Source organism: Simochromis diagramma, unplaced genomic scaffold, assembly GCF_900408965.1.
Source record: "Simochromis diagramma unplaced genomic scaffold, fSimDia1.1 OVJJ01000685.1, whole genome shotgun sequence".
Classification (NCBI taxonomy): Eukaryota; Metazoa; Chordata; class Actinopteri; order Cichliformes; family Cichlidae; genus Simochromis; species Simochromis diagramma.
The window spans coordinates 5,959,944-5,982,939 of NW_024387477.1; the positions used below are offsets into that span (position 1 = coordinate 5,959,944).

Consider the following 22,996-nt stretch of genomic DNA (forward strand, 5'->3'; position numbering starts at 1 on the left):
TATCATTTCAGAATCTGATAACAACAGACTGGGCATTCCTTGCAGGATTTGCACTGTTTGTTTAGTACATCTGTGTTCTCTTCTTCGTCACCATCACAGCCAACCTCTACCATCCTGACCTTGTACTCTTCACAGCCGCGTTTTGCATCGTTTCTTTCCACCATCTTCGCTTCCTACTCCACTTCTTCTTCTCCTTGCCTGGGGGCCACAGCCAATGCAGCTGGCATCCAACTTAGAGGTGTAGTGCTGCCCCCTAGAGCAGCGGTCCCCAACCTTTTTTGCGCCACGGACCGGTTTGTGCCCGACGATATTTTCACGGACCGGCCTTTAAGGTGTCGCGGATAAATACAACAAAAATAAAACTAGTACCGGTACCGAAAAAAATACGATATATTCATAACACACGTGAAAAGACTCAGGAAAACCGAGTTAACAAAAAAAACGATAACAAAATAACGCTAAAAACCGATAAAAACCCTGAAAACCATACATTTCACACCCGAGTGTCACTCTCGCAGCCCGGTAAGCATGCATGGAGAGTGGTGGGCTGGCGTTGGTGTTGTGCGCATGCGCCGAGTCTGCGCAGAAACAATGGGTAGGATGTTTTTTCAGGTAGGGTGGATTCCCAGATTACCCCCCCGGCCGTTCTGTGATTCTCCAGAATCCACAGATGCCCAGATGTTGACACTGTGCTAACTTGCATATGACAAATAAAACTGAACTGAACTGACCTTAATATTGCGTTATAGTGTAACATTATTATAAAGAATTTGTACACACTCTGCATTCAGACAGCTATTAGATACAGCTGCTTGTATCAGTAAATTCAAAGCAGCTACACCGCCAATTTTAAGCCCTAAAAAAAAAGCCCAATAGGCGAGTTATTTAAAAAACAAAAAACAAAAAAAGGAAATCAACTCATCAAATCCTGGCATTATGAGGGGTTAAAATAGCAAGAAACCAGGTTGTAACATTGTTCATTTCACTGCTGAAACTTGACATTTTAATGGGGGAGTTACTTAGTTTTGGAGACACCTCAAGTCTACATTGTAGGAACTGAGTTCTGGCCTTTCATTCCCTTTTTCAGCTTTTCAGCTTTTTCAGCTTTAACATTAAATATTGTGTTTAACTCATAGACTAGCGCTAAATAGGGACAGGATCTTTTGCTTAACAATGGTAATATTAATAGTCGCGCGTGGAAATGTCAAATGAACTGTCCTCTCTTTGGATACTTTTTAAATAAAGTGAGTGTTTCCCTTGATAATTTTAGGTTTTGTTCAGCAAACCGTGCTTTAAAATGACACTTTTGTTAAGAATTTGCTCCTGTTTTTATTGCTTCCACATATCACATGGATACTAAGACAGATGTGGTCAGACTGTGATATACTATTAAAGTTGTAACTCAAAGCTATTTAATCATTTACATCATTACATTGTATGTTTTCAGGTCAACTGAAAATTGACTGACATTTTTCAAGTTTCACTTCCTTGGGTAGTTTAGTCTATATACTGTGACAGAGGCCACAAAGACCAGTTAAAATCTCATGCAAATGGTGTACTCACATGCATGTTGTGAAACATATTAATAGCTTATGAAACATGCATGAATGATTGCATGATATGATACTGGACAGCACAAGTCCTGGCAAATTCATCTGAGAGCGGTTGTGGTTGAAAAGAAAGATAACAAAAGATATAATCAAAGAAGAAATCACGGTTTGAAGAATTCACATCGTCTAATTTCCAAAAAACATTTATCTACATAATAAGCATCTTTCAAAAGTTACATGTCATATCTTTTTAGATCTTTGTACTGCCACAGCCTGATATGACTCATTGCATCTAAGATGTGTGATGATGCCGCTGCAGCGTTTTGCACCTTTCATCATGGAAGTTAATGAGGCGCCTTTGTCTTAACACCATCAGTGAATTAACATTGAGATGACTGTGCAGGTGTCAGTGTGAGGAGCACTGAGGGGAACATAAGAGCTCTTTCTTTGCACAGGAGGGGAATCTTTATGCAGGGCAAATTAAAATCGGCACTCTTGGTTTACAATCAAAATTCCCAAGTCCGCAGAATGTTGTTAACGGAAGCGGATTTAAGCATTGACAGTTAGGCACTCATAGATCTGATGAAACTCATGGCTGGCCTCTCAGAGGTGTTCTGATGTCGTTAATCCTAACAGTCGATCCTGAGATGATATTCACTGTATCATTCACCAGGCAGTTTCTTCTTTAACCTCCTAGGACCTGGCGTCCACATATGTGCACATCACATTTTGGGTTATTTAGACCAAAATAGTAAATTTTGCTCTACAGGGCCTGATATCCACTTATGAGGACATTATACTGCTACTGTCCTATCGAAGTTTTAAACGAATATCCTTATATGTGGCTCTCATTTTTCTTAGAAACAAAAATCAGGTAAAAAAAAAAAAAAAAAAATCAGGTAATTTTTTGCTTTTACATTCATCAGGTCCCAATCAGCCCAAATATCAAAGAGAAATTAAAAACGCAAACCATGAAAGAGTCCAGGTCTTAGGAGGTTAAAGCAGTATATTTAGAGTGAGGATGCGTTTCGAGATGTCTTTCAAAACCATGAAATGAAATACATAAATTGTTGGCTTTCGAGACTCATTGTTCCAATTCATAAACAAATTGTGTGTCAGTAGTCTGAGGAAAATAAAAGGTTTGTAGCAGGTTTTTTAACACTGACCCATGACTTCATTCATGATCTGTCTACCTGGTTCTCCCCTTTGTTGTGGTGTGGAGTTTCTGAAAGGAAAATATGGCCAACGCTGCATTTGTGTGTACAGTATTTACTAATGGAACAATTCACTTGTGTCTGTCATCTCAGAGCGGGACCTTTATGTTGCGATGGCGAAGTTACTGTGGGTGAACTTGAGACTGCTGACTGTGAGCTCGGAAAACCTTGGTTAGCTCATGAAAAGATCGTGTGCTGATAAAAGGTGAATCTTTCCGTTGAGACAACATTCCACCTTGAATTTGGCACATTCAAAGCTCATTACACTTTCAGAAAGATGGCGGGGAAAACTCACTCTCTACCATCTTCTTGAAAATGTAACGACATAGTGGTTAGTGAAATGAGTTAGTGGCAGTTAGCTTTACATTACCTGTCTGCTCTGTTACAGCAGGCCCAGCACCATCGATGACAGTGTGATCCGTATGATCTGAGCGCCTGGGCGTCTTCGTGACATCAAAAAAGGATTAGCTGTTGACGTGTTTATATAATAGGTCACCAAAGGGTCATTTTAAGATTGTGTTTGATATTCCTGAATTTTAAAACTTGCTTTGATGACTGTTGCTTTGAGGAAAAACACAGAGGTGACAAATGCAATGTAAAAACGTACACGTTGAATGCTAATGCTATAATTTATGAATTATTGTGGCATGATAGTTGATTTGTCCCCTTATGATAAAATAACATCATAATAAGGCAGTTTTTTGTCCCTCATTTGTACTTGCAACAAAACTGAACCTGTCTGAAATAATCACAAATTGCAGGCTGCTATGACAATTCAGCTAATTCTTCTGTTCAATATATGGTTTGATCCACGAAAGATTGCAATAGTCATTCAAGGTTTCATGAGCTCTATCCATATCTATTTTCTGCTGCTTATCTGGGTCTGACTCATGAAGGCAGCTGACTGTGTATTTAGGCGTGTATCTGTACTTTTAACCCTGGCATTAGAGAAAATCCAAAATAAATTCAAAGTTGTTCACACAGTGCTTTTTTAAAAGTCACTAAATATATACACTGTGTAATCATTCCAACCCCAAAAAAGAACAGTTCAAAGAAATTACTAAAATAAAATCCCTAAATTCCCATTACATCCACGCCTATGACAAGACAATCTAAACTTCTGACCCCAACTGTAATATTTCCAGCTTGTGCTGGGTTTGTCCTGATGCCTCCTCCTCCTTGTAGGAAATGTCAAGAATTCGTCACTTAGCTTAGGGCTCAAATTAACTTAATCAGAAGTTAATAGTTTATTTCTTAGACAATGACCGACTCTAAAGTACGAAACCCATTTGGACATCGTGCTTTGTAGTGTTTTACCAGACCTATACTGCAGTTGTCGTCAGCTGTCTTTCTGTCTTCGGTTTTGTCCTCAACAAATAAAAAGGTAATTTGCTCAGCTTGAATCAGATAATTGACTTGGCTACTGCAGAATAGTACATTTCTTTTCCTTCAACAACAAAAGGAGGTTGACCTCATTATCTGTCTAAAGATTTTTCTGGCTGTGACAAATCTGCCTGTCCTGTTTTTGAAGCTGATTGTGCTTTTTTTGTTGTTGAATCTTTCCATATTAATTTCTTAAATGATGATTCTTTTGGAGATTGTGATTCACTTCACTGGATGGTGAGAAGTGTTTTTTTCTTTCTTTACCATGGAAATGTGATCATCAGTCCCTGCTGTCTTCTTCAGACTTCCTTAGAAAGTACCGAATGATTGACTTGGCCACTCCTATTATTTTGGAGCTCACGTACAGTCTGTTTCACTTGCATCGATACCGCAACTGCTTCCATATGCAAATACCAAACCAGCTTAATTGTTGAAGAAATCGTTTTAAAAAAACACACTATAATAATCCGACTGTGGAGAAATCAATTGTCTAAAAATTAGAATTATTCCACTCTTTCAGCCTACAGAAGAGGGGACTATGTATAAACATGGTGGTAACTCCTTAACAATTAAGGAGTTACAGACTGCTTTGAGCTGATATGAAACACCCAGTCGTTACAGCACAGTTATGCCGAGATTTTCCTCTGCACAACTCTGTAGTGACAACTTAGTTGCATGCCTTCTGTTGTAGCCCATCTGCTTCCCACCTTGATGGGCACTACATAAACAGAAGACTGGGTGCCACTGCTTCTAGCTAAGAAAAGAAAACCGAGGTTACAGTTCACCCACAATCACCAGTGGTGAAAAGTAGACCATTGGAAAAATCCAACTTTCAGATGGTAGGATCCAAATTACGCGTAAACAACATGAAAGCATGGATCCATCCTGTCTTGTATCAATGGTTGAGGCTGGTGGTGGTAGTGTAATGGTGTGGGAGATGTTTTCTTGGCCCACTTTGAGCCCCTTACGGCTAATAATAATAATAATGGATTGGATTTATACAGCGCTTTTCAAGGCACCCAAAGCGCTTTACAATGCCACTATTCATTCACTCTCGCATTCACACACTGGTGGCTAACTGAGCATCATTTAAACAAACTTCACAGCTTGAATATTTGAGTTCAAATACCCGGGTTCAACTATTCAAAGGAACAAGAGAGGTAAAGAAGAGAATGCAGGTGGGATTGAATGGGTGGAGACGAGTCTTTGGGGTGATTTGTCATATAGGGGACAGCAAGTATGAAAGGGAAGGTTTACAAGATGGTAGTGACACCTGCTATTATGTATGGTCTGGAGACTGTTGCACAAACAAAAAAATGGAATTTGGTTGCGGAGTAGAAGGTATTTAGATTTTAATGATGAGTACACCAGTGGTACATGTCCGGTTGAGCAGACTAGAGACAAAGTTAGAGATTTGAGACTGAGATGATTTGGGCATGTGCAAAGGAGGGATAGTGGATATTTTTGACAAAGGTTGTTGAATATGGAGCTGCCAGGCAGGAGCAAAAAAACACTGAGAAAATCCATGTATCTAGTGAAGGAGGGCATGCAGAGGGTTGGTGTGACAGAAGAGAATGCTAAGGCTAGGATGAGATGGAGGCAGATAATCGACTGCGGCAACCTCTAAAGGGAGCAGATGAAAGAAGAAGAAGCATACTTGAGTATTGTTACTGCTACTGTATGACCACAGTGTACCCATCGCCTGAAAGCTGCGTCCAGCAGATAATTTGCCATGTCACAAAGCTTAAATCGTCACAAACTGGTTTGTTAAATGTGACAATGAGTCCAGTGTACTCAAGTGGCCTTAACGGGCAACAGATGTCAATCCAGTTGAGTACCTTTGGGATGTGATGGAACAGGAATTTCACGCGATGCATGTCCAGTCATCAAATTTGCAACAGCTGAAGAATGCTGCACGAAGAATCACCCACTACTAGTGATGTGTACCTAATGAAGTGGCTAGTGAGCACATGACACCAGGTTCAATTCTAAGTTGATGTAATAATGTTGCGCACACCTTAATAACACAAAATAACATGACTTTGAAAGCGTCAAATAAAGTGCGAGCATTATGAAGCTCCTTATTATGATTTTTTTTATATATCGAATCTTAGATATGCGGTTTCACTTTATTTTTTTTCTTTCTTAACAGACACGATCACAGGAAACACAGCGTTCAGTAGTGCCTGCTCGGTATAATGCTGAGACAATGAAGGAGGGTGTTGCTATGTGTGCGCTCTGCCAGTCAGCACTGGGCTTTCTGTTACTTTTTAATTTGAACGTTTTAACCAAACGTTCAAATTAAAAAGTAACAGAAAGTTGAATCAGTGCCGTCCCAGATTACAGCTTTTACCCACAGCGAGCAAATGCTTTAGGTAGATCCTAGCTTTTCAGCAAATATAAACACCACACTTGCGTTGCCCTTTTTTCCACCAATTTTTCATGCTGCCATATTTGGCTCACACTTTGGTTTTCTTTTCGCTGCCAGTATGACTAAGCTACGAATGACATGTAAGATGAGTGAAGAGCATTTGCATGTAAACATCATTGCTTAAGCATTGTGACTGACAGGAAAAAGACGCCTTAAAATCTTCAAATAACGTAAATGGCGTGCGTCACAGGAGTTTGCGTGGATTCGGAGATGGAAAAAAAAATACCATAATATTTTTAATGTCAGTTACTGGTTTGCTGCATAGTCAGTTTTAGCAAAAACAATGAGCTCATTGAGTTGAACACAGAAAGATAAGGAGCTCTAACATTCACTGTGGGGCCTTTTGAATCCTGAATGCAATCAAGTTTAAAGTCGCGCACCGAGTGATGATAATAATGTTTCCTGGCAGGTCTTTCGTTATTTGCAGACCTTTGACTTCTAAGCAGTTTACCCATTATGTCTCTTTGCAATTTCTGCAATATTTTCTGCGCTCATATGTTATCATGGTTAACTTTATGACCAGCATCGTGCACCACATACTTCCTCTGAACAAATGCATGCCATATAATGAAGCAGAGGTTAAGAAATAGCTGGTAGAAAGGCCGTGTCATTTCACATATATTATGTAATAACACAAAAGACAAAGCATTGAAAGTAATAGGATAAAGACACAAATACACACACAGATAGAAGCCTGATATTGGAAGTTGTGTATTAACGTTTAACATCCACTTCCAAACGTCCACTGCTGCTTTTGGAAAGCATTCAAAAGTCATTGCTGGTGTTTCATCCTCCATAAGAAAACAATATCAAACTGCATCTACAAAATGTATAAAATTGTAAAACTTCACCTTCACTTCTCTGGCCATAATGCATCACATTCATTCAGCATTTATCACACAGCTGAGCAGCCACAACGCAACTATTTGTTCTCTTTAGCCCCACCAAGTGTTTTGAACATCATCCAGCAGTAAAAGGAACTTATTTATCCCCAAAGGGTCTCTTATGGGGGGGAAATGTGCTATAAGACCGCTGACAGGAGGCCTCGCGTCCTTTTCAAACTGAGGCGTATAAAGCTTTTATCAAGCCAGGCACTTTTAAAATAGGTTCAGCATCAAAGGTCCCGTTATTTAACACTGTTTTATTTTAACAATGCATTGTCTCTTTACCCCTTCTCCTTCAGCACTTTCAGTGTAATGGTCAAACCTCCAGCATCGCAGAGCTGAAACTCTTCCACCAGAGCTTCATCGTGTGGCTGCTGAGCAGCATCAGCGTGCACACAGTCTCCTTCATCATCGTCCTTGTCCTCAATTTCCTCAAAGTCATCTGGATAGTCAACTTGTTCTGAAGTGTCAGGGATCGCTGGGGAAAAAAAAACAAGATTCAAGGGATGACACACGTTTGGTTTTAATAATGGCATTGTAAGTCGGTTTATTCTCAACAGACCTGATATAGGAGAGCTGTTAACATCTTTCACACATTGTTTTGATCACCAGTAGCGGATTGTTTCGTTTTCACACATCACAGATCAACAGAAGGTCCCACTGGAAAAGCAGGTTTTCCCTCAGTTTATCAGTTGATCGTTCTGTTCATCTATCCCTTTAGCAGAGGAATCAGCTATTTAACACAATGTTGGTAAGTAGCTGAAAAAAGTCTAGCATATTTCTCAGAACACATTGTAGTGTTTTCATTTCCCCCCAAACTGTCTACATTATTAATCCATCCATCCATCCATATTTTTCTAAAGACCTTTTTGGTGCATGGCCACACTGCTAACCACTGTACCACCTCTGACATTATTAAGTTGGAACAGATAAGGGTAGACATGTTGCACTTTGATGCTGCTGCTGTAAAAGATCTGTAATAATAACTAAATAACTAAAAATGGAATTTCACATTTTTCTAGCCTTAAACAATAATCACTGTATTGTTTGGTAATTTCTGGGTTATTCCAATTTTACTATGCTGCTGTCATGAAACTACACACTGACTATTGATCCCTAAAGTGCCACCAGAAATTCTCAGATTTAAGAAGCTGAAACAGTTGAAGAAATAATATTTTTGCTTGATAACACACACACTTCTACATAAATGTTACAAATGTGTTTTGACAGTGTTCAGACAATAACCATAGCCCCAGATAGTTCTTACGTTAGGCTAATCAGTTCACTATAAGATCTAACAAAAAAAAGTTTAGGATTTGATAGAAGTTGCTCAATGAACAATTAACAATATGTGACTGAAGTGATTCAGCTTTAAATCAAGGAATTTAGCCACAATATTACCATTTCCAAAGGCCCAAACTAACTTTAAATATAAGGTTTACTTTTAATACAGCCAATGAGTACATGAAGTCCATAACCTGTGAATATCATCATTGAGATGATAAGTGGGTTTATCTGCATTCAGTTTTGTCTTCATTAACTGAAAAGCTGCTCTACTGAGTTGAAATCAGGTGACTGAACTCTTGGGTTGCTTTTGCACTTTGCTTTGGTTTGATTTGAACACCTGCAGTTCATCCTGCTACTTCCATTAGCAGTCACAGCATCAATAAACCCCTGAGACCCGATTCCACCGGCGGCCACATGTGTCGATGCCATAACGCTGCCTCCGCCGTGCTTGACAGATGATGCGGTATGCTTTGGATCATGAGCTTTTTCTCTCCTTCTCCGTAATTGATCCACAGATTCCTTTTACAGAATTGTGCAGACTCGTTTAGATGTTGGTTTTTTTTGACAGACTCTAATCTGGCATTCCTGTCCTTTAGTGTAAAAGGTTTTCAGCTTGTTTTACACCTGCAGTGTTTCCATTTACAAAGCCATTTCTTAATTGTAGATTTTGGCAGTGACACACCTGCCCTCTCAAGAGTATTCTTAACGTCATTCAATGTTGTGAAGTAGTTTTTCTCAACCTCAGAAAGACCTGTGTGATCATCCACTTTAGTTTTCTTTGTGGTCTCTCAGGCTTTTTCTCATGCTGAGCTGGCCAGTACATTAATTCTTGTTAGGACAGTACTACACAACTGATCTGGCAATTCCCAAATTTTTGTTTATAGACATATTTTGTTTTTTTTAAACCTAATGACAGCCTATGAATCTTTTACGTCATTTATTTGTCATAGAATAACACAAAGCCTCACTGGGCTATTAAATTACTCATCGGTGAATTTTCCAGTTACTTTCAAGCCTCTGAAAATGGAAGACTGTTTATAAAAATGTTTCTAATTCCTAAAGAGTTAATGTTTTTTGTTAAACTCTGATTTAAACCTAAAGTTGGCCTGTCAGTCACATCATGATTGCCGGATATAAAATCCACTGTGGTGTTTTAATGTTTTTTTTAAATGTCATATGCCCAATGTCTGAATACTTATGGACATTGGAGGGACGCATTACCAATGGACTCAGCAGAATTGCTCCTCATTGCCAACCCAGACTGTTTACTTTGTCCCTCCAGAGAAGACAAGCTTCCATCATCATCAAAATCCTCAGGATAGTGGGATTGGTTCTGTTCATCTTCCTCCTCTACATCTGCAGAGGAGAAACTGACATCCATACTTTGTTCTTTCTCTTCCCAAGAGTAGGACTGACTGGCGAAACAGGGTTGAAGTGTTGTGTTGATGTCTTCTTTTTTAAATTCCACATTAATGTGAGCCACAGGCGTGGAGCAGTCTGTCTGTGTGTCTTTGATAGATTGCAGGTGATCTCGCACATAGGCACTGCTAAGTATACAAGCAGCACTGGGCCTGTTGTCCGGATTGAGGTTGAGCATGCTCTGGATTAATGAGGAAATACTATCTGAGAACAAGTCAGGCACAGGGTGGTATTCTCCTTTGGTGATCTTATTGAACAGACTCAAGAGATTTGTGGCTGCAAAAGCAGGCCTGAGAGCACAGAGCTCATACAGGAGACAACCAAGAGCCCAGATGTCAGACTTGCAGCTGTACGGGATGTCCTGGCAAAGCTCGGGACTTAGGTAGCTGGGTGTCCCAACACATGTGGAAGCCATATCGGCTGTGTTAGTCATTATTCTGGATATGCCAAAATCCCCTAACTTTACCACACCTTGCTTTGTCAGCAGCACATTAGAGGGTTTGATGTCCCTGTGAAGTATTTTGGCTGTGTGTATGTAATTTACAGCCATAGCGACCTGGACAAACCAGCCCATCACAGTGTGCTCTGTGAAGAACTCCCCTGGCTTCCTCTCCTTTACTCTATCATCCAAAGTCCCTCCATCGCAGTAGCTCATCACAATGTAAACGAACCCATCGTCGGAGTTCACAAAGGCCTCGCTGCATTTCACAACGTGAGGATGCACCAGCCTTTTGATAATTTCAGCTTCGTGGAGAATGGCCCTCTGCGTTTTTGCCCTCCTCGTGGTCTCCGCCTTTATCCTCTTCACCGCGTACAGGCACTTCCGCTCTACGTGCCTCATGAGAAACACGTCTGCCGCTCCTCCGCTGCCCAACCGCAAGACCCTCTCGTACTTCTCCATATTTGTGTCATAGAAACAAAAACACAGAGGCAACACCCAGACTGCAGCCCGCACGTCACGAGCCGTTTGTGTTCATTACGTTTCCATAGTGACCCATGACGCTGTGAGAATGGGTATGGGGCCAGTCAGCGGCGTCGGGGTGTGAGAGTTACACATGCGAGTCCAAGCATTAGTGTGGTTTCTAAATGGACACACTGTTTTCTTTATTTAGCACCTGTTTCATTACCTCTGCCCTGCACAAACTTTTTAAAACCCCCTTTAATGTTAAAACTATTTAAACTGTGGTTCGACAATATGAATTTATTAATAAATCAAAATATTAAAGCTCGCTGTGCATGCGTGAGCCTTTATGTTGCCAGCAAAGGGGATAACATTGAGTGCCGTCGAATGACTGTAAAAAAAAACAGTCATTGGTACTGTCTCATAAGAAAAGGAAGAAACATCTCATTAGCTTGTACATGAATGAACCGCGTTTATGGTTCTATACAGTAGATGGCGGTATATTGTGTCAAGAATCTTTGAGCTACCAACGAGTGGCGAAAGAAGAAGAAGAGTTTGGGTTCTCTGCGCAGGTTTATGCGCATGCTAATCACAACATAGCAAGTGTTTGATCTATAACTGTTATTTCTCATTGATTATTGTTGAGTTATAAGTGCACGTTAGCCTGAAATGCCACCAAAGGGAAAAGGGGGAAAGGGTGGTAAAGGTTAGTGTCCTATAACTTACTAACTGTATATGTATTCTATAATTAAAGTCAGCTAATAACTTTTCCATGTGATCCCAGAAGCGCCTTTATCACAACGGTTACTACTACAGTGCCGTTTTAATGGGTTTAACGGGTGCTGTGGTGTGTTCATCTGCCACCTTGTCACTATGTAGGAGCTGCTTCAGGGAGTGCAGACACCGACAAGAAAGAAAAAGGCCCAAAAGGAGGGACCGCTGTCAAGGTAACGTTACATTGAAGACAAAGCTTTAACTGCAACATTAATGACAGATTTCATTCCCTTCCCAACAAAAATGTGACTTTAGGGGGAGTTGAAAGGAGAGCACAGATGAACGAGTCCATGTCGCGTGCAGTGTCCCGTACGATGCTATTTTAATAATAGAATAATCCAAACCTTCCTGCTTTAACAGAAATGTCTGAACAATTGTTGCCTTTTCTTGTCTTTTTAATAATTATCCTTTGCACAGTATATAATTCCCGCCTTATTTAGGTACATTCAGAGAGACTGTTGTTAAACGTTTTTGTTAAAAAAAAAAGGTTTTCTGTTAAAAAAATATTCTGTGAAAAAGCACTTCATAAACTTAACTAAACATCAAAATTTAGTATCAATAATATCAAAATCTGAATCTTTTGATGTGGAGAAATCTCTGTGCACAAGGGCTGCGATCTTCGAGCCCTCAGGGGGCATAACGTTGAAAAAAAGGCTTGATTCTGTCATGGAAATGACTCCACCAGAAATCACTGGCTCTGTCATGCAAAGAAGAAGTCATGTGAACATGATCCAGAACTTCCCTCGCTCATTTAAAATGGACCGAGGGAAAGTGGAAAACCGTTCTGGGTTGAGACGAATAGAAACATGAATATTTTTTTTATTTTTGGAAAACATGGATGCTGAACTAAAGACAAAGAGCGACCATCCAGCTTGTTATATCATCACTCGTCTCTAACACTAGCTTCTCTGATGGCTTGGGGGTACAACAGTGCACTCCTTGGGAGCTCGCACATCTGGAAAGGCACCATCAATGCTGAAAGGTATATACAGGTTTTTAGACCAAAGTGTGCTTCCATCTAGACAATGTGTTTTCAAGGGAAAGGCTTGTAAGAGAATGCTAAACTGCATACTACTGCAAACTGCAAAACATTTAACACATTGTGAAATGAAAAATAAAAAAGACTCAGGGCTATCGGGCAGCTAGAATCATATATCAGACAAGAGTGGGACATCATTTCTCTCCCACAAGTCAAGCAGAATCATCTGTTTTTGTTTTTTTTCTGCAGGTCCGGCATATCCTGTGTGAAAAACATGGAAAATGCATGGAAGCAATGGAGAAACTGAAGGCTGGAGTTCGTTTCAGTGAAGTAGCTACACAGTATAGTGAAGACAAAGCCAGACAAGGAGTAAGCGCTTGCACTCGTAATCAGATGTGCGGTGTTAGTTTCCCTTTATTGACAGTCTCAGTTTGTTTATAATGTTTAACTGAAATCATCCCAGTCAGAAGTAACGTAACCATGGAAAATTTGTCATATGATTCCTTAGTTATCATATTACACAGTACGTGGCTTAGATGAGGTCATTGTTGAGAGTTTTTCTTGGCTCTGGCAGAAATCTATCCATTTCAGTCCTTTCTCTTAACCATTTGATAATTGACATTTGGATTATATTAGAGCAAACGAAATCCAAACTAATAGAAATGTTTACAGATTGCTTTATTACACTGCTGTTTATCTTTCTGTGTGTCACAAAGTCCTGTGAGGGAAAACCTGACTGTTTCATAGGATGTGTAATGTTTAGCATCACAGATAATGAGTTTCAATGGCTGACCATCCCACTACAACATCTACACTGATGTATTTTGAGCTGCTGGGAAACTCCAGTCCATCCATCCATCCATCCATTCGCTTCCGCTTATCCTTTTCAGGGTCGCGGGGGGCGCTGGAGCCTATCCCAGCTCCAGTCCAGATTAGGCTATTACTCAGGTCACCACAGAAATATGTGAAGAGTTGCTGTAAACAGTCATTTGCTTCACACCCCTTTAAAAAAAAATGTTTATTTTTGTTTGTCAAAATATCAGTTTGCCTCTTCAGTACAGCATCAGCATGGTCTTTATTTACACATTTCCCCAGATGCATATCATGTGATCTCTTCATGACTTTTATGTTTGTTTGTCACAGGGTGATCTGGGGTGGATGACGCGAGGATCGATGGTCGGACCTTTCCAGGATGCAGCATTCGCCCTCCCTGTCAGCTCCATGGATAAACCAGTCTACACAGACCCTCCTGTCAAGACAAAATTTGGGTACCACATCATTATGATAGAGGGGAAAAAGTAACTCGGGCCAGTTCAACACTTGAAATCAAGACATGTAAATTCCCCAATGTGCTATATTCCTAAACTTCTGATGATTTACTTATATTTTTCAAAACACATGAGAATAAAAAAACATTGATGTAGAATTCTGTCAGATTTGTCTGTGATAAATGTGCTTGCCATACTGAAAATTTAACTTGAGGGAGAAGATATGCATTTATGTAATAAAGAAGTTTACTGGTATGACTGAGAGGGTATAACAAGACTGCTAGAAGTTAGACTCATTATTGAAAAAGATCTAATGCCTTATTATCTTTTAGAAAAGGGGATTTTTTTTTCTTTAATGTGATGTCTTTTAATTCTTCGCTTCCATAAATAAAATTACCATAGTAAAAAAGGAAATTCTTCAGGGGTGTGAATATTGGATGATTGAGTGTTAATGTAGGAGTTTCTATTATTGTGTATCCCGAAGAAGAGTTTCATTATAGAGAACATTTTAATTATAGAGAACGTCACATGAATTATAAATCATCAGAATTGTGTAAAAATGTATAAAAGATGCATGCTAAAACACGAACCCTTGAAGCAGAGTTATTACTGTACTGCACATCAGTAGTGTATATGGATGGACAGTCTGGTAGACTCCCACCTTATCATCAAGAATTGGACTGCATGCTAAATCTCAAGTGAACAGACTGTAAATATATGATATACAGTCCAGGGCGTTTCTTGGCTCAAAACAGGCTGTAAATTTTCTTGGGTTTTTCAGAAGGATAGGGGGCAGAGGTTCACCAATCTTCAAAAGACTTGAAAAGTAAAATTGTAAAGACTTTGAATATTTTATCATCTGCCGTGCATAATAAGGTCTTAAAAATCAAAGAATCTGGAAAATCTTTGTGCAAAGAACAAGGTTGAAAATCAGTATGGGATAGCCATTATCTTTAAGCTCTGCATCGACACTACATTATAAACAAGCATGATCATTAGATGGAAATCACTGCATGACCTCAAGAACACTTTCAGAAATCACTGTCTCTGAACACAGTTCCCTGTGCCATGCACAAATGAAGGTTAAAGCTCAGTCATTCAAAGAAGAACCATATGTGAACATGATCCAGAGACAGCACATTCTTCATTGTGCCAAATTACATTTTAAATGGAAAAGCAGAAAGCTGTTCTGTGATTAATTGAAATTTCAAGTTTCTTTTGGAAAACATGGATCCGGCGTCCTCCAGACTAAGGAGAAGAGCGACCATCTGACTTGTTATTGTGCATTGGTGCATATGGAATTGGCTAAGTTATTACTGTACTGCACATCAGTGGTGTATGTTGATGAAGAAGTCAGTGAATTTTAGTATTTTATAAACAAATAAATGGAATAAAGCTTGAGTAAATGAACATTTTTGTACTTTTGATTGGTTTTTTGCTTTTCCTTTCAATGGAAAACAAAAACTTCTTTCATGGGTGCCATAATGAGGGGCTCAAATACATCCAATCCGCTAGGCGGCAGCAGCCCGCGCAGCTCGCGCCTGCACGGCTGGAATCAGGAAAAGACAGTTGACGTTGTTAGGCCTTGCTAGATGATTGGCGAGGTAAGATGGCGGCGCCAGAGGAGCCAGAATTATCCCAGGCGCAGACTGAAAAACTCCTCCAATTTCAGGTAGACAGCTGATATTCCGCCTCAACTCCTGTCCGTTTGAGACCTCGTGTGGCGATGCTCTGTCGTCGATAGTAACAGGGTGTGAACGTAGTGTGGCCCGCATGTTTCAACGCTTTTTTGCACAGTCAACTTCGATAACGTTACCCCCAGCCCTCACCCGTCAACTTGAGTCAGAGCTAACGTTAGCGAAGCTAGCGAACACTAGCTAGGCTGGCTAACAAGTTAGCAGACTTTAAACGTTTATATATTTGTCGCGCGGCTCTCACGCGGGTATAAACACTCCAGCTAGGTCAGTCCGTTCCACCATTACCTGGTGTTTAATGTCATTTTTGACTCAACGTCAACTTGGGCTGAGGCTAGCTTTTCATTGACGCTCCCTACATAACACTTGCTGAGTTAACATTAGCACAGCTGCCACTGAAGTTTCTGAGCCACACAATAGTTGTAGCTACGCGAAGTCACTCTGTCATTATATGATAATAAACCAAATACATGCGATATTGCTCCATCTCCATTTGTAGCCTGCTCTAGCTTTCTTTGGTCGTTAGTAAGCTAACTGTTGGAACCACTTGAATTAACATTACATACCATCGTGCTTTGTTCTCTAGATGATTTATCTTGTTTTCGAGGTCAAATTCCTCCCCAAACCCCGTTAAAGGACACTAAATAAGATAGGCGATTCAGACTATTATTGTGTCATTGTTGCTCATTCTTAATGAAGAATTTGTGAGAGACAATCCAAGCTTAGAGACGACAATTTTCTTCTTTTATAGTCCACCTATGGTCTTTTTAATCTTTCGGGGTTTTTTTCTGTTTGTTTGTTGTTGTTTTTTAATAGGATTTAACCGGTTTGGAATCAATGGACCAATGTCGTCGAACATTAGAGCAACACAATTGGAACATAGAGGTACAGGAGACATGCTTTTTTTTATGATTTTTCTATTGACTTAATATACATATGACTGCTGAAATAAGAACAACTGGCTTAAACATTTGTTTATTTCAGGCTGCAGTACAAGACAGGCTTAACGAGCAGGAAGGAGTGCCCAGTGTGTTTAACCCTCCACCATCCAGACCACTTCAGGTCAATACAGCAGATCATAGAGTATATAGTTACATCGTGTCAAGGCCACAACCCAGGGTAGGTCTGGAGACTGGTATCTATTGTTTCACTATTCAAAAATGGCATACTAGATTCTTTTGAACTCTTGCACATACCTCACCTGTTTCTCTTGGAAATAGTGCTACTTATATGCTGTGTGTAATATTATGTGTGTAACCTTTAAGTGTCTTTGAACAAATGTTCAGTCTAAGTGATTTTGTAGTTTTTAGTTGTGTTTTATAGTTAAAAAGATAGAGAATCTCTCATTTTGGCAATGTTTAAGGTGTGATGGATTGCACTGGTGTTTCTTTTCAGGGGTTACTAGGATGGAGTTACTATTTGATAATGCTACCATTCAGATTTACATATTACACACTTCTGGACATATTCAGGTAATTAGAGCCTTTAGGTTTTTAACTCACAGTTGCTGCATAAAGCAAAATTCCTGATTGCAACTATTATATAAAATGTTTTTTGTTCCAAGGCTCGCCCTGCGGTTCATCAGGCCTGATCCTCGTGGTCGTGTGACAGACCCCGTTGGAGACGTTGTGTCTTTCATTCATAGTTTTGAGGAGAAGTATGGGCAGGCACACCCTGTCTTTTACCAGGGAACATACAGCCAGGTGAGAACATGGATATGGATGATAAAAGTATATTTTTGTTTCTGAAGTGATGTTAAGACAGCTTAAAAGATAAAACCGCCTTTGCTTATTGTGATACTTGTAGGCACTGAACGATGCCAAAAGGGAGCTCCGCTACCTATTAGTGTACCTTCACGGAGACGATCATCAAGACACTGACGAGTTTTGCCGGTATAGTTTTTTTTTTTTTTATGCCCACATCACCTGTAGCCACTATAGGTCCCATACTGTCTGATGCATGTGTTGTACAGTTGCTGGTGTCCAGGTACATCTGCTTGCTTTTTGCTGCATGAAGACACATCCTTTCTTTATTAACAATTAATTAACAATTTATTTGTTCTAAGCATATACACATAAAAAACATGTTTTTATGGTCCTGATTTGTCACATTCCAGCTCCACATTATGTACTGAAGAGGTCATTACCTTCCTCAACACACGAATGCTCTTTTGGGCATGTTCAACAAGCAAGCCTGAGGGCTACAGAGGTATGCATGTTTGTTGCTTATTACTGAGTTGCTGTGATAAATGGGAAATAAAGTATAAAACAGGTTGAAGTGAGGAAGTGCCCTCCTTGTTTTTGACTTAAAGAATGATAAGAAAAGAGAGCACCATCTTTGTTGTGTGGAGGCGGTCTAGTTGTAATAAAAAAAAACGCTCAGTTTGAACATCCATGTGCAGTTTTATTAATCATCATTAATGGAGATGTTGTTTCTAGAAACGGTCACATGCTGAGTCTGTAATGTCATTTTTGATGCTTGGAGAAGCAACAAAATCCCTTTTATTGCTTTGAGCTGGCAGTGGAGGGTTTAAAGCCTAATTTGAATAGAAATGATTTGCCTGTGAGCTGCCACATGTTCGATGAGGTAGGATTTGTTTGTCCATTTGTGCTTGGTGTGAACTGACTTTTAATTAAAATGTAGTGTCACTGTTATTACAGGAGATTTGACAGTGTAATTTTTTTTTTAAGTGTCCCAAGCGTTGCGAGAGAACACCTACCCATTCCTGGCCATGATAATGCTGAAGGATCGCAAGATGACAGTGGTCGGCAGGCTCGAGGGTCTCATTCAGCCAGAGGACCTTATCAACCAGCTGACGTTCATCATGGATGCTAACCAAACATATCTAATGTCAGAGCGCCTTGAACGGTACAGAAAATTGATTAACTAACACTGACTTGCATGACTTTAAAAGATCTTCTCGACACTTAAAAAAACCCATTATGTTTTGGGGTCTTTGCCTTCATTCGACAGTGTAGTAGTGGAGAGTAGACAGGAAATGAGAGAGAGAGTAAAGGGCTCTGGGTTGGACTCAAACCTAAGCCGCTGTATTCAGCCTTGTGACATATGGTCGTCCATTAACCCCGTGAGCAAAACTGCTCTCTGTTCTCTGTTTAACTTTAATTGTGTGATAGTTTTGATTGAAGTGTGACCATCACAAATTATTTCATCACTTTCTTTCCCCTGATTACTGAAAGCAAAACTGACCATTGTGATGTTTGTGAAAAAAGATAATAGGCAACTAGTTAAGCTCATCGTAAAAGCTAATCGAAGCCCTGTGGGCTCGCCTTTTGAGTGCTGATTGGTTGTTTGCCAACTGTCAGTCACTTGTGTGTGAAATGTCTGTGAAGGTTCTCAGTCATCCAGGTCATCGTAGTCAAAGGAACTTGCAAAGAAAAGCGTCTGGACTTCTTTAAGTTGCTTGAAGACGTTTCACCTCTCATCCGAGAAGCTTCTTCAGTTCTAAGGTCAAATGGTGGGGAGTCCCAGATTTAAACCTAGTGGGAGTATCCCTCCGCAGAGGGACAAAAGGACCCCCTGATGATCCTCTAATCGCCTGAGCCAAGGTGTGAAACTGGGTGTGGGTCCCAATCAGCCAGAGTTTCGGGTGAGCTCATTGTGAAACCTGGTCCCACCTTATCATGCGAATTCCTGAGGTCAGATGGCCCAGGATGTGAGTGGGCGTTCAGGCGTCTGGGGAGGGAACTCAAAACTGGATTATAGATGGCAGACAGTTGGAGTCGTAAACCACCGCCTCTGTTCAAAGATGGTCGCTCACAGTGGACATAGATGACTTCTTTCACTCCTCTTTCAAACCATCTGTCCTCTCTGTCCAAAATGTGAACATTGGCATCCTCGATGTTGATGGCTGATTGGGACCCACACCCAATTTCACACCTTGGCTCAGGCGATTAGAGGATCATCAGGGGGTCCTTTTGTCCCTCTGCGGAGGGATGCTCCCACTAGGTTTAAATCTGGGACTCCCCACCATTTGACCTTAGAACTGAAGAAGCTTCTCGGATGAGAGGTGAAACGTCTTCAAGCAACTTAAAGAAGTCCAGACGCTTTTCTTTGCAAGCTCCTTTGACCACTGGTGTGTGAAGTACTTCTGCCTTAGACCTAGTCCACACATACACTAATATTTTTTTTAAAACGGTTTCCCCTTTCTCAAATAAGTGTGCACATGAGAATCCAAAAACACAACTTAGATGTTGTTCAGAGCATGCCCAACCAGTAGGAGGTGATATAACCCCAAAATCTAATATTAATACAGAGAAGTGTACACACATTTTTGCCTTAGAAGGATTTCCAAAGGTCAGTTTTGTTAGTAGATGAATGAAAATGGAAAAGTTCAATTTCTGAAAAACACCCATGTTTGTTTTGGTAGGAGGCCCATATTGTTTAATTTAATTGAAGTGCAAGGACAAGGACACAAGGCTAATTTAATGACCACAGCTTATTATGGCATGGACAATGATGTGTAGATGTGGTAGTCAGAGATATCGACATGGCCGGCATTTGCGGATATACACAAAACAATAGTATATCATTCACTGCTTAATGCCACACTTTGTGTCGGATAAAGACGTCACCTTTTTGTTTCAGCGAGGAGAGGAACCAGACCCAAGTGCTAAGGCAGCAGCAGGATGAGGCCTATCTGGCTTCGCTCCGTGCCGACCAGGAGAAGGAACGAAAGAAAAGGGAGGAGCAGGAGCAGAAGAGGCAAGAGGAGGAGAAGGTCCGACAGAGTGCTCTTGCTGAAGAGCGGAGACGACGAGTGAGTCCTGTTTTGCATTGATGGAAATAAGAGATTTTTTTCATGTTTGCATTCTGAGTTTCTGATTAATGTTGTCACTTTTCCAGACACTTGAAGAGGAGAAGGAGAGGAAGTCGGAATGTCTTCCTCCAGAGCCTCCTGCAGATGATCCTGAAAGTGTCAAAATAGTGTTCAAGCTGCCCAACGATACACGAGTAGAGAGGCGATTCCTGTTTGGCCAGTCTCTGACGGTGAGCATCACTCGGTTCTACACTCCCATTTGCCCTTGCTTAATTTATCTACTTTTAATAATTGTTTTGGCAAAGTGTCAGGTTTCTAGTAAATGATGTTGTGTAGTCACATGGTTTAGCTTCCTTATTTGGTTTTCTCATCTAATTGCAGTCTTGATTCAGTAGTCAACAAATTAATTTTTACATAATTTCATGTTATTAGAAAAAAGTTTCTTCTCTTGTTTCATTATGAAAGCGTAATTTTGTTATTTTTCTTTCACAGGTAATACACGATTTCCTATTCTCTTTGAAAGAAACTCCAGAGAAGTTTCAGATAGTTACAAACTTCCCTCGCCGAGTCTTGCCCTGCCTTCCCACTGAAGAGCAGCCCAACCCACCCACGCTGAAAGAGGCAGGACTCAGCCGCTCCGAGGTGCTTTTTGTTCAGGACCTTACGGACGATTAATAGATAACATACCTCTTCTACAGCGAGGAAACATTTTCCTCTGACACCAACCCATCCTTTTTTTCTTTTTTCATATTTTGTTCAATGGCCATTATGCATAAGGGATCATTGAGATAAAACCCTAACCTGGAAAAAAAATTAAACCACCCTACATCTCTAGTCCTTGTTTGGTTGTGTTTACAGGGTTCCCAATAGCCTGGAAAGTCTTGAATTTTATCAAATAAATATTTCTTGAAGTCCTTCCTTGAACTCATCTATGTGTGGACAGAGTTTGATTTCCATCACTTGTACTTGCCCCGGTTAATTCGTGTTCTTTCACACCAGTATTTGCTGCAGCACCAGATTAATCATCTAATGAAATGTTCTGAAACAGCACAATAGCTTTGTGCAACACCAGAATCATAACCCAGTCGTTCTTTTGTGGGCATTTGACCCACCAGAATGTGTTAATAGTTACATTGAGGATGCAGAATGGAGATTTCTATGATGGTGTGTTTCCTTAGCTAACTTTTTTTTTTTGGTCAAAGTTTTGATGTTTGATCCTTGTCCCCATCCAACATCCTTTCGCCTTGAGTTTATGTTTCCCTCACACTGACTAATGAGCACAACAAAATCAGTCTGAGTTGGGTTTGTTACCGCTGTGATTGTTAATCCATGTGGTTTGAAGAACAAATGTACCTACTTCAGGGAGCAGGTTAGTGGTTTTGGACTTTGAGGATAAATGGGAACCCTGTTATAAATGAGCCATGACCTGTACATAAGTTAGCTATTTAAAATCCCTAAATTTACCATATGTTTTGTTTGACTCCTTTGTGTCATGAAATGACCAAATGCAGATTGGTTACTATGTAAAGCAGACTGCCGCAAGCTCATGAAGTTCAAAGATACATTATTTAACAAGAAGCCACAGCTTTTACATGTGGCTTTATCTAGTATAGTGCGAGTCTGCTCATAGTGTGCCTGTGGTTACTCATAGATGCCTGTTCGCCTGTAACATCTAAATGGGCTCATGTAAAGATGTAATTTTCCAACTATAAATTAAAAACATTTTAAAAATGTGGGTTTATTGAGAATGAACAACACTTGCATGCAGTGATGAGATCTTATTTCTCTCTTCTTTTTTTTTTTTTTTTAGAATGACCTGATGTCATTTAAAGTACAATGAGCCATATATCCCCCCAACCTTGAATAGCGAGTCAGATGACAGTTGTGATATTGGTATACATCATACATTTATTAGTGAACAACCCTCTCAAATCAGCCACAACAATTAAAAAAAAATATGATTGCACTACTTGGTAAAGCATAACTAGCAACTTTCATTTAAAAAAAGTACAAATCTTAAAAATTTCAAACAGTATACAGATGTATATATATAATACACTAACTAGTTATGTTAAATGCTACAAACAATATGATTCCAATGGAATGAAAAATTATAACATTAATAAGAACCATTTCCTATATATAATATATATTAGTTGTTTTCTCCCCCTCCCACCCGCCCCAATACAAACATGGAAAAAATGAGGTAACTGTAAATGTGCAAGTACCAAAGCAAAATATCTGCCTAACACAGAACACATGCCCCTGGCTCTGTTGGTGGGTGGGTAGTCTGGTGTTCAGGCGAGGGCCCCTAGAGGCCAAGGAGAGTAAGAACAGTAAACCACTATCCCACCACAGCAAAAAAAGAAGAAAAATCATTGGTAAACAATAAATGGCGTCTACGGAGCAATCGATCACAAATCCTAAATAAATTT

At 40.0% G+C, this 22,996-nt stretch overlaps 3 protein-coding genes across 3 annotated transcripts; 2 read left to right on the forward strand and 1 right to left on the reverse strand.

The window, feature by feature from the left end:
• Nucleotides 1-5,210: 5,210 nt before the first annotated feature.
• On the reverse strand, nt 5,211-11,337 carry nek12 (NIMA-related kinase 12). Its single transcript, XM_040015618.1, has 2 exons — nt 9,971-11,337; nt 5,211-7,940 (listed from the first exon to the last, which is right to left on the reverse strand). Exons 1-2 carry the CDS (start codon nt 11,067-11,069, stop codon nt 7,744-7,746), a joined length of 1,296 nt encoding a protein of 431 aa, XP_039871552.1. The 5' UTR covers nt 11,070-11,337; the 3' UTR covers nt 5,211-7,743.
• A 275-nt stretch (nt 11,338-11,612) lies between these two features.
• On the forward strand, nt 11,613-15,500 carry pin4 (protein (peptidylprolyl cis/trans isomerase) NIMA-interacting, 4 (parvulin)). The gene is made up of 4 exons (XM_040015619.1): nt 11,613-11,775; nt 11,949-12,016; nt 13,072-13,191; nt 13,966-15,500. The coding sequence occupies exons 1-4, from the start codon at nt 11,739-11,741 to the stop codon at nt 14,122-14,124; spliced, it is 384 nt and encodes a 127-aa protein (XP_039871553.1). The 5' UTR covers nt 11,613-11,738; the 3' UTR covers nt 14,125-15,500.
• A 131-nt stretch (nt 15,501-15,631) lies between these two features.
• On the forward strand, nt 15,632-22,313 carry faf2 (Fas associated factor family member 2). Its single transcript, XM_040015607.1, has 11 exons — nt 15,632-15,762; nt 16,601-16,669; nt 16,769-16,903; nt 17,180-17,256; nt 17,349-17,487; nt 17,591-17,676; nt 17,901-17,992; nt 18,475-18,652; nt 20,390-20,561; nt 20,648-20,791; nt 21,054-22,313. Exons 1-11 carry the CDS (start codon nt 15,700-15,702, stop codon nt 21,234-21,236), a joined length of 1,338 nt encoding a protein of 445 aa, XP_039871541.1. The 5' UTR covers nt 15,632-15,699; the 3' UTR covers nt 21,237-22,313.
• The last annotated feature ends 683 nt before the right edge of the window (nt 22,314-22,996 follow it).